The sequence below is a fragment of the Jaculus jaculus genome, chromosome 2 (assembly GCF_020740685.1).
Source record: "Jaculus jaculus isolate mJacJac1 chromosome 2, mJacJac1.mat.Y.cur, whole genome shotgun sequence".
Classification (NCBI taxonomy): Eukaryota; Metazoa; Chordata; class Mammalia; order Rodentia; family Dipodidae; genus Jaculus; species Jaculus jaculus.
Genome location: NC_059103.1, coordinates 103,798,105 through 103,810,550, shown reverse-complemented (window position 1 = coordinate 103,810,550; position 12,446 = coordinate 103,798,105). Strand labels below are relative to the sequence as shown.

General features: G+C 36.6%; 1 protein-coding gene across 3 annotated transcripts in view; it reads right to left on the bottom strand.

Annotated features, from left to right (window-relative positions):
• Nucleotides 1-12,446, bottom strand: part of Emcn (endomucin) — a 106,964-nt gene that overhangs the window by 18,869 nt on the left and 75,649 nt on the right. For all 3 annotated transcript variants that reach the window (XM_045144529.1, XM_045144528.1, XM_045144527.1), the window contains 4 exons: nt 12,250-12,345; nt 6,521-6,545; nt 5,911-5,972; nt 1,767-1,840 (listed from right to left, as the gene is read on the bottom strand). In XM_045144529.1, coding sequence (XP_045000464.1) covers nt 1,806-1,840; nt 5,911-5,972; nt 6,521-6,545; nt 12,250-12,345 — 218 coding nt within the window. In that variant the 3' untranslated portion in view covers nt 1,767-1,805. The remainder of the gene's footprint in view (nt 1-1,766; nt 1,841-5,910; nt 5,973-6,520; nt 6,546-12,249; nt 12,346-12,446) is intronic.

The window sequence follows — 12,446 nt, the reverse complement described above, 5'->3', positions numbered from 1 at the left end:
CAGGAGGAAATTTGTTTTTCTCCAGGTTACACTTTGAGCATTTGGGTAACTCAAATAGCATCCCTTTATTAGCTATTGAGTTGCACAGAAACCATAGCAGCTAGGTCCTTGAATGTACACTACAAAGTACAGGATAAACTTCGAGATTCCTCCTATTCCAATTCACTCCTAACTGCAGGCTACGGATGGTTGACATTCTAATGCTGATACACACATGTTGATGGGCAGCTCTCTGCCTCCTTCTCTTGCTACTGATCAGAGAGGTATAGAAGGCTCCATTTATCCAGCAAGCAATTGTTGAGTGTCATCACTAGTACCATATTAATAGTTGGACTGTAGTAGGTAGTAGACACAGTGCCCTGCACACATTAGCTAGAGTGAGGCATTCAGGTCAGTACTGGATGCATACTTACTACTTGTTTGGTTTTTTATTATTTGTTTTGAAGGACAGCCAATTCTGTGTGTTCTATAAAGCATCAAACATTAATTGTGAGCACTGAATCAATTCTTCTTAGAAGAATTACATCAATGTCAGAAGGAAATCTCCTGTTCTAGGAAAGCCAAAGTCATCCCATACTGAGCAATTCCAGAGCAAGCTTGAAATGGAAACAAGACAGTATCTTGTATTGCACTGGCTCCTAGTCTGGTTGTGAGGCATACCAAATAATGATGTAGCTTTAAGTGATGCTTTTGAAAGAATTTCATTGTCTTTGAATGGTCAGTTTTTATAGCATTGTTTGTATCTGTTCTCTAGAGAACTCTATCACTTAATCCATTATAAAGAAAAAGCATTTTCATGATCAGTTGGGTATAAGAATTCCCAACTAAGACTGAATTTCTTGTTACTTTGCTTCAGGAGTTTTATGCACTGTGGTTCCTGGATCTAGAGAGAATGTACATCCTGGTATGATACCTACAAAGGGAAGGTAATTGGCTCTTCTATTGAGCTTCTCTGACCTGATAGTTCTGAGACAGCCTGTGGCTGTGAAGCACATCTTTGTCCTAATATTGCTCCTATCTTGTATCCTTTCCTTGCAGCAAGCTATAAGATTTGCCAGCATGTTGCTTGTTGTGAGTCAGCACCAAGCTATGAAACAACAGACTGCATTTATAAGGAAGCATTATCAACAGACAGGAAGAGCGCATTGCTACTTAGGCAGAGCAATGGGAAGACTCTTCTACAACCATCAACATGTTTTCTTTTTTGTATATTTATTTATAAAGAGAGAGAGAGAGAGAGAGAGAGAGAATGAATGGGCATGCCAGGGCTTCTAGCCACTGCAAATGAACTCCAGTTGCATGTGCCACTTTGTGTATCTGGTTCTACATGGATGTTGGGAATGGAACCCAGGTCAGTAGGCTTTGGAGGCAAGCACTTTAACTGCTAAGCCATCTCTCCAGCCCCAGCATGTTTATTTATTTCAGGCAACTTTTCTCACAGCTTTTATTAGACAAGTTGTTGATGATGGTCACACTGACATAAACCCTTAACTTTTGATAATTATTCTGGAGAGATGGCTTAGCGCTTAAGGGGTTTGCCTGCAAAGCCAAAGGACCTTGGTTTGATTCCCCAGGACCCACATAAGCCAGATGCATCTGGAGCTTGTTTTCAGTGGCTGGAGGCTCTGGCATGCCCATTCTCTTTCTTTCTCTCTCTCTCAAATCAATAAATAATAAAACAAAATAGTAAAAAATAATCTAAGGTACTGCCTGGTAAGAAAACAAATATTAATGGGTATCTCTGTGAATAGAATTGAGAAACTTACATATTTATTGCCCAAATGTAGGGAAGATTCATCAAGCTGTCAGTTCTTGGTTTTCCCTTGTGCAGAATGTTCACCTGAAACCAGAGAACAGGTTTTGATATATATGTTCAGAGAGTGACTAAGAATGAAAATAAAGTTTCTTGCCCTTGCTTTTCAAGGAAAGTTTAATTTTCTTCTAGGATTGTCATTAAAGCCATAGTTTGCCTCTGGTATTGCCTGGGAATTATTCAGTAAGATTTATGAGCTTTCTTCAGCCGTCATCCATTTTCACCCTAAAGGAGCTTTGCTAACTGACTCCCTGGAGGTGGAGGTGTGGGTTGGGAGGCGTAACAGTGACACCTGGGGGATACATTATTGATTTTTGTTTGTTACATGAGCTGGACTGCCTAAGAAAACCCATATCATATATTTAAAGTACCGTTTTGTCAGGAAGATATTCTTGGACTTTTCTGTCTAAATAATTCAGTGAGAGTTTGGGGAAATGAATTTATAAGCCAACCTGAACACTTTGGTGACATTCAGAGCAGCATATAGGTGACATTTCCCCAAATTACAGTGATATTCCACTATCGAATACAAAGATGAATATACTAGTGTAGGATGATCAGAAATTGAAAGACCCCAAGAATTTTTTTTTTACCTGAAACTGACTTCTTAATATATTTCTAATAATTCCTAATATACTTCACATTACCTGTGTCCTTTAGAGAAAATCAAGTTTCAGTGTCAGTCTCAATCTACAGAAGCAATGCAGGTAAGATTATCTAGCTATTAGAATAAATTGTTTTGTTACAGTTTCATCTGCCAGTGGTTACGGCAGCTGTCTTCTGGGACAGCGGATGTTACCTGATATGACATAGCTGTAGCAGTAATAAAGAGGGGCGGAGACCTAGGGGAGAACAGACACAGGACTCTTTGCTGCCTGCCTTTTAGGTCCTGAACTCTGAGAGTTGCTGGGTATAGTGCAATTAGCCCTTGTGACCACCCCCATCCTGACTCCATTGTAACCATATGGCTGCCCAGAGGTATATGGCCTACATGGAATCCATGGCTATGAAGTGCAAAATTGAGAAATGAATATAACAAAATTTTATTTAAACCTTCTTATGTTTTAGAAGTCACTTGAAGCAAATTGTGTGAAAATCATTACAACTCTTAATATTTTATTTCTAGTTCTGTCAAATCAGGAATAGACTGTGAGACTTGATAACAGCATTGTTTTAATATGTTGCAATAACATATTATGATAAACATAAATGAAACATATGCATAGAGGAAAAACAATTGGAAGGAAATATACCAAATTCTACCAGGGGTTGTATAGAAATAAGTCTTTTAGATTATTGTTTATTTATGTCACACATTACAAATAATATACTCATATGGTAATTTAAGCTGCAAAGAAATTATGTACACACACACACACACACATCCATAAAAATTCAAGGAGAGGGAAAGACAATTTATAGATGAGACAGATGAGGATACCTTGATGGAAATATAGACCATGAACCATACAATGAAGGGCTGAGAAGACAGAAGAGTCTATGGATTTATGTCTGTGAATATATCATTCATATTTACCTCTTTGTTCACATTTCATTCTAAATGAACTTATTGTAAACATAGAGTAAGATGTACCATAATATATTAATTAGGATTAGTGTACTTGTGATACATTAACATTGTGTGATTATCTTGACAACTAAGAGGGTAGAGGTGAGAGGGACAAAAGAGAGCAAGGACCTTCTCCCATCTCCTTCAGAAAAGGCAGGGTTCAGTGAGAAAGACAGGGCAAAGGGTAGATGATGTCTGGGGGACATGCATTATTAAGAGGTTCAAAAACTGAGCCAAAGGAGGCACGTCATCATAGAAGACCTGGTAGCTATGCTGAGTGTTGTGAACTCAATCTTAGGTATTAAGAACTTATTAGAATTGTGTAATCAAAGGGTTGTAATGAGTTCAGATCTGCATTTTTTTCTTCCGAATGGCTAAAAATTAACTAATATTTTGAAATGTTAAAAAATTTTTCTTCTATGTTAGTACAATTAAGTTGAAGAAATTTTCTTCATAAGTTTTATTCCTTGTATTCTAAAAGTAGAATTATGTATATTAGCTTTCAGAGAGGCAGTGTGAGAATCATGTTTGACATACCTCACACATATATTTTCCAGTCAATCATGACAATATTTAACTTGACAAAATTTCTAACTACAGCCAAATTGGATGTTACATGCTCTCATAAATAACTCCTTGGTCTGCTACACTTGGTGCGTACATTTTATTGAAATCACATGCTTCTTACACAGTGGTAGCCTTTATCTTTTATACTAAAGAAAACTCCAAATTTAAATGTTGGGAGTACATTTTCAGAAAATTATTGCTTGGGAAAAAGCATATTTAAAGGGAGTGGGGATATGGATGTGGGAACATGGTGACCTAACTAAGGAGGGGATTTGAGGAAAAGGTAACTGTGGCACTTTGAGGCACTTAGAAATTCAGAAAATTTGGCATCCACTGCTGTTTTCCCTGAAAGTAGGAGGCTTCAGATGCCTGTTTCCTTGGAAGCATTGTTTAGTGGCCTTTATCATGATATAATCCATTTTTAGATAAGAACTTAGTATTACAATCAGTGCCAGAGTGGAAGAGAACCTATGAAGATTTTCCTGGCAGCTCTTGGCCACGTGGAATCATGATGCATCATTGAAGCCTTGATTCAGAGCATATAACATGGCCACATTGCACTGAGCATAGCATCATGCCACAACAACATCTACTCAGTTCAGATTCAAGACTATTCTATGTAATGAATGACAATGTTTTTACTGTGCATATGAAATGGCTTAGTTACAGAAAACAATTGTCATTGTTACTCAGTATGAAAGTATTAAACTAGTGTATCTTTGCATTATATGGTATAAGATACTTGATTTCAAAAATTGCTGTGTGAGTGGATGACTTGAGTCTCGTAAAAAAATACCATTAGGGGCTGGAGAGATGGCTTAGTGGTTCAGCGCTTGCCTGTGAAGCCTAAGGACCCCGGTTCGAGGCTCGGTTCTCCAGGTCCCACGTTAGCCAGATGCACAAGGGGGTGCACGTGTCTGGAGTTCGTTTGCAGTGGCTGGAAGCCCTGGCGTGCCCATTCTCTCTCTCTCCCTCTACCTGTCTTTCTCTCTGTGTCTGTCGCTCTCAAATAAATAAATAAATAAAAATTAAAAAAAAATACCATTAAATGAATTTTGATTTGATATTAGGACAGACTGTCCAATGATGCTCGATATAGCCCTAAACATATTTCTGCCATTTTGTATTAAGTATTTATTCAAAGCAGCATTCTCAGCATTAGTTATTATAAAGTCAAAATACTGACCAATTCTGAAAAACATTGACATTCTGTGCCCTATAGTGTCAATTATTCAGCAAAGAACTAATTCCTTACTTAAATATAGACAAGCATATCTGTGTCATTAGTATGCAATTTTGCTCTCATCTTTAATAAATAGTAAAATAATATGTATACCAAAGAATTACCTTAAAGTAAATTTAAGATTTGCTATTAGCAACAAAAAATAACAAAAACAAAATTTTTTTGACTTATATTTCAAATTGAATAAACATAAGTTAAGAAATTAGGAAAAGAAACGTAGACTGTATACATGGGAAGTTTTATTTTATGTTTATTCGGAAGCTCAATTAAGATAGTATGAAATGACAGAGAATATTATTCGCATTTTATACTTACATATTCGGAATCCAAATATATACATATGCATATATGTAAATTATATAAATATAAATCCAAATGATGCCTAACAACAGTCATAATATATTTAAACAAGGTCAACAAGCTTTATGTTTTCTGTCTCTCCTACATAATAGGAAATGCATCCTTGTTCCTTAGTCATTAGAACCCATCTATACATCTACACAAAGCAGCCTCTAATGGTCTGATAGTGCAATAGCCTTGTCAAAATGATAGTTCCAGGGCTCATCTGTCTTTCTTACCAGAAATTTGCATTTGTTGAGAGTAACTGATTGTGTCTAAAGAAGTTATGTACTTTTGGCTATGTTTGTACAAACAAAATCCAGCGTTACAGTCATATTCAAAAATAAGCATTTTTCATTTAACCAATTAACAGCTTACCAGTCTCATGTGAAAGAGTTTTGACAGTGAGTAGCTTCACACTCTCCTTATCCGACTGAGGCCTGTTGGTACAGAAATGCTAAGTTAGCACCACTGTTATTGGTACCGTGTCTATGAAAGAAAGCTTGTGTGGCTCAAGAGAATGCATAGGGGACACATGCATGTGCTTCTTCACATATAAATATATATACATGGTTTAGCATTTTTCAGTTATTCTGGAAAAAAGTCAGTAGATAAACATGTTGAAAATTCCATCAGGAAAACTAACTTAAAAGTCTAGGTATATTTTATGTAGTATAGCTTATGATCCTCTGTATTCATGTTTCATATTTTTAATTTCATATGTTTATATATTTTTTCCTAATAATATATGCTTAAAAGCCACCTTGTATTTTATTTGTTAGTTTATCATTAAAACAGATCTCTGTGGGCTGGAGGGAGGTCTCAGTGGCTAAAGATGCTTGTGTGTAAACAGAGAACTCTGACAAATCACCAAATTTTTTTTTAAGTAAGTAGGCACAAAAATGTAAGTACAGGTTCAAACATTTTTCTCTATGTGAACAATATATTCAAATTTCTAGAAAAAGAAAGTGATATGGGCCTTACTTACTGATCATTTCCATTTTCTGGTGTGCCTAGGAGAGAAGACAATTATTATTAAACCCAAGGCTGCTACTTCTTCTGGGCTAAATTCTCTTTCTAAAGCTAGTTTTAATTTTATTTATTTATACTCAGTCATGTCCTCAGATATGGTTAATACTCATCCTAACACTGACAGGATAGTCCTTCTCAGAATAACTGTACAGTTCTGGGTTAATTTTGATTTTATAGCTTCATATTACTTTGAGAAAGTTTTGCCCATTATTACATATCCCACAGACACTAGAAAATTCTGTTCATTTAACATCACTGAGAAATTTCTCAAAGTATTGGACTGCTTTTGTATACCAGGGAATTGAATTTCTGATTTCCCTTATAGTCTGCCCTGTCTTGAGACACAAATCACTATACTCATGAGTTATGATGTAGATATACTCCAATTGGATCTTTAGCCCACTGATTTTCCCCCTCCAAATTGCCTTGTAAAATGTCACTGAGGACTACACACTTCAACTAATATACTGGATACCCCTCCAGGCTGCTTCATAAGTGTCTGGCAGAAAACAACTTGGGTTCAGAGTGAGAATGATGTATTCTGCACAGGGATGTGGCCTCTCTGGAATGGATGTTGGTAGTCAAACCATGTGTGCATTGAGCTATTTAATGTGATTAAGCAAATCCTTGGTTTGTGCTGATACATTACATCCCATTCAATCTTTTCTCTTGGTTTTACTCTGAGATCTAATCTAATTCATCATTGGAATATGCCCTTTGAATATTACTCTTCTGCCTTTGATCTTGTTTTATAAGGACTTTGACTTCCATTAACATTTAGGCAGTTAAGTCCATGACATCCCTGGGATTTAATCCATGGCATTATATGCTGTTTTTGTTGTTTGGTTTTTTGAGGTAGAGTCTCACTGTAGCCCAAGCTGACCTGGAATTCACTAAATAGTCTCAGAGTGGCCTTGAACTCAGTGTGATCTTCCTACCTTTGCCTCTCAAATGCTGGGATTAAAGGCATGTGACACTATACTGGGCTCCTCAAACTGTTAACTAATGGGATTTAACCTTGTATTTTCCCCATGAGTAGGGTTTTAATGGCATTTTAGCAAATTTTATTCCCATAAGATATTCCTGTGGTGCTCATTAGCCTTCTTTAAAAGTGAGTTGATAATATCTATATACCTGTTTTTCATATTTTCTTCAGAATAGTACTATAATAAAGGGTTCATTAGCAGGTTGATGACTGCCAAAAACTTTCTGCACATATACTATGCCCACTTGTTTTAAAGCTCAGCCCACTGTCAACATTATCCAAATAAGCTTCATTTCAAATCTCTGATTCATGTTGTCTTCCAGAGAGCAGAGTGGGTTTACTAATTTTCTGAACTTAATGAAGTCTCGCCCACATACTTGAAGAGTGATTAACTGCAGGTGTTTAATGGTGGTAATTTAATGATAACAGTGTTGTAAATTCTATTTGGAAAACAAAGCTCTCAGTAATCAAATAGATTTGGCTAATTATATAATTTCCAAACTTGGTGGTAGAGCACTCTGTATCTTCACAATAACTTTTCACTATGGTATTGTCCTCTTTAGTAGAAAATGCAAGCTTTTTTAATAGTACATTTTCAAAGCTACTCTCAATGTAGGGTATTTTTAAGGTAAATACATAAAATTCTAAAGTCCACATAAAGCTGGATGCAAAATGGTACTTGTATATGTAATCCCAACAAGTTTATGGCCATAGTGGGCAGAGCCAGGAGAATTCCAAAGCTTGCAAGCGGCAGTGACAAGAGAAATCCTGTCTCTAAAGAAGGTGGAAGGACCACATCTTCATCAATCATTCATCTGATAATGGGCATCTGGGCTGATTTCAGTTCCTGTTGTGAATAGACTAGCAATGAATGTGGTTGAGCAAGTGCCTCTGTAGTAAATTTTTAGTGTTTCTAATGATCAATCTCTTTTTAACTTTTTGAAGAGACTCTATACTGGTTTCCATGGTGGACATACAAGTTTGTACTCCCACTACTCTTTCCACACACTCCTGCCAGCATTTGTCATTTGATTTTTTGATGATTGTCATTCTGACTGGAGTGAGATGGAATCTCAAAGTCCTCTTAATTTTGCATTTCCTTTATGACTAAAGATATTGAACAACTCTTTAGGTGTTTGTTGGCAGATGTATAGCTGGTGAAGATTTTCTCCCAATCCATAGGTTGTCTATTGACTCTGTTGGTGATCTGTGCAATAGCATTTTAGTTTCATGAGGTCCCATTGTTTAAGAGTTTGCCTAATTCCCTGTCCTAGTGAGGTCATATTCAGAGTCTTTCCTTATGCCTATATCTTGGAATGTTCTCCCTAAATTTTTCTTCTAATCATTTTAGAGTTGCAGATCTTGTATTGATCTTGTATTTTTTTTTTTTTTTTGTTCAAGGAGAGAGGACAGAGTCCAAATACATTCTTCAATATATTCTTCAATATATGGCTATCCAGTTCCTCTAGCACCATTTATGAAAGAGGCTGTCTTTTCTCTAGTGAGTATTTTTGGCTCCTTTGTCAAAGGTCAGTTAGCTGTAGTTACTATAACTTATACCTGGACCTATTCTTTTCCATTAATTTATGTGTCTGTTTTTGTGCCACTATCATACTATTTTTATTACTATGGATTTATAGTATATAATGAGATAAGGTATGGTGTTACCACCAGAGGTATTGCTTTTGCCTCAGGACATTTTTGGCTATCCAAGTCCTTTGTGCTTCCACGAGAATCTTGAGACTGTTTTTGCTAACTCTATGGTGAATGTTGAGATTTTAAAAAATATTTTTATTTATTTATTTTTAAGGAGAAAGAAAAAGAGAGAGAGAGAGAGAGAGAGAGAGAGAGAGAGAGAGAGAGAGAACAAGTATTGGTAAGCCAGGGTCTCTTGCCACTGCAAACAAACTCCAGATGCATGCACCACAATGATGGCTACCAATAGCATGAACAATCAGGGAGGGGACTCTGCAAACTATGAAATCAACCAGCAGGACAAGAGTACACACCTGTGAAATAGTCACACATAGCCTATTTGGCTAATCAACAGCTTGGATGTAAGGCCGGCACCTTGGGAGATAACTCAAAGCTGGTACTGAGAATCTAGTCAGAATCTCTTTGATAGGAAGTTTATACACTCCATAGGGAAGCTCTCTTTGGTTTTTGGCCAAGAAGAGTGGCTATCCCTATCCAAAAAATCTCTTAAATAGCTAGGTTTATCCCCTTTAGTCCACATGCTCACATTCTTGGTTGGAGAATCTGCTTGGTTTTACAGAAGGCAGTGAAAACCAGTGAGGACCAAGATTTATCAATATGATAAGAAAAGTGCCTAGCACAAGAGGACTCACCTCCATCTCATTGCCATGGCCCACAAGATATTATAGAGGAAGTGACATGTGCTTTTCTCACTGATAGTGTAGGGTGATGGCAATAGATGTTGGGTACATTTATAATGCCTCATAGCAGAAATTTAGAGATTGCATTGGTTAGCTTTCTTGACACCACAGGGGATACCAATAATCAATGAGTAGGGCTCTCAGTGGACTAGGGGTGGGAGAGAACTAATATATGAGTATATGATCTGATGGGAATATGACCAGCACCTGATAGGGTCAGAAGTAAAGCTCATAATCAGTTAAAATAATAGTAGGACTAGTTGAAGGGAGAGGGAGGAAGTGTTGGGGAGTAGAAAAAAAGACAGAAGGAGATGATGCAAGTATGATCAGAATACATTCTGTACATGCATAAAAAATTGTCAATAAAGATAGGGGAGGGACTAGCTGGAAAGAAGGGACTCCATGGAGAGGGCATACGGGGGGGGGAGGGAGAGTGGTGGGCAGAATGATGGTTATTGTATATTACACATATGGATGTTGTCAACACAAAGTTTAAAAAAAATCTAAAATACTTCTTCCTAAAACAATAATAAAAGGAAGACAATGCTTTTTCAAACTATTTTTAACAAACAAGGTAGAAGGAGAGGAGAAACACTCAAGAGGCGAGCATCTCTGACTCTTCATGTGTGCAGGGTTTTAAAGTGCATGCTCCCCCCATACCACATACAAACCCACACAAAGAAATCACAAAAATAGAAAATAATTTTAAAAGTAAGACTGATGGCTTAGAAACAGAAAAATGGGGCAGATTTATATAAGGGTTATTTCCTCTCTGAAAGCTGCATAAAGAAGTATATTCAGATATTTTGAGGATTATTCCCTCCCTCCAGAAAGAAAACACATTGATTTGGTTTCTTATTTCCCACCCAGAGCTAAAATGAGTACCACTGTTTTGGTTTCCTAACTGTTCCTTGTGCTGTTACAATCATGCTCCACCTTCTACAGACATACGGACGGTGGTCAGCCTGCACAGCACTCATTAGTGTCCTGAGGCACACTGTCTATGGAGTGAGGGAAGAACAGTGCAGCTTGTATGCTGTGGAAAAATAAATGCCTCTAACCTTTCACTGATTTATGATGCTTAGGTAGAATTTTGTTGGTGGAATATTTAGAATTAAAGTAGGTACAAGGAAGAGCCTGTTTTACTGGACATTGAATAATGTGACTGAAGAAGCATCAAATAATGGTCTGCTATATATTAGGCTCAGTGCTAGGTGAGTAGTATGTGTTTTGTGATGTGGATATTATTGCTGGACTTACAGGGAAGGCAAGCACATACCATAGGAAAAATATCATAGCATCATTAATCATATCATCAAGTTTTGTAGCCTTAACCTTGAAAGTATACTCCGTTCTGCTGGAAGAAGTGTTGTGTTGTGGGAAAGGTCAGTAAATTGTTATTTGAGCTGAATTCAATGGAAGATATTTGGAGTATGTTATAAAAACTAGGAAGTAGGGGCCAGAAAAAGGAGTAGTATGGGTGAAGGCATGAATGCTTGATGCTACAGAGCATCTGGAATAGAAAGAACATTGGAATTGAGATGGAACAGGGCATAGCTGAGCCATGTGAGCTGAAGGGGTCTTGGGTGAAGCGTTGAGTCAAAAGAGAGCCAAAGTCCTTGGAACATAAAAGTAACTGTATAGATTGAAGGAAATAGGAAAGATTTTGGCTGATAATAATTATTAATAGTTCATTAATTGAAACAAATATTCTAAGATATGATGATAATGGAGTCTACTAGGATATGAAGGAATCCCTTATGTTTTAAAATTATCTATAAATTTAATGTCCTTTAAAATAAAAAAGTTTATTTGAACAAATAATAAAATATATAACACGGTCATAGAGAACAACTATGTTGGAAAGAAATTGGGTCTCTACGTAGAGAGATCAACCACAGGACAATTTTCTTCAGGTTACAGACTTCTAAACTGAATTTCCAAGACCTCTGTTTACTTTGTTATGTGAAAATTAAAAAAAGAAAAAGAAACATTCACTAACGACCTCAGATGATTCTGTAAGTAGTCTTTGTTATCGTTTTCCTCTGAGAACACAATTGGGGCAATTTCATTAGTAACAATATATCTGTACCTAACATTTACAAGTGTACTTGTCACTCTTACATGCAGCAGCATTCGAAGAATTTCTTTGCCTCTTTCTATTTTTGTGATCCAACAATATGGTGTTTTCTACCAATATAACTCTTTTCTCTTTTTGAAAGTTAAGTTCAAGTTTATACTAAGCAAGTATTCATTCTCCTTCCAGGGAAATAAAGTGAAACAAAACAAAATGCCATCACCTACCTGGATCTTTCTTCCAGCACATTCGATACAAACCCACCAGGGAAAATACTAAGAGCGTTATAACAATCAAAGCAATAACCACCGGCAAAATAATACCTGAAAGGTATTGGAGACATTGTCAATTAGAGTGTCTGCCAAATTTCAGACTCATAGATCGATAACTGAACAAATTATTTATACTTTCTCCTTTAAACATT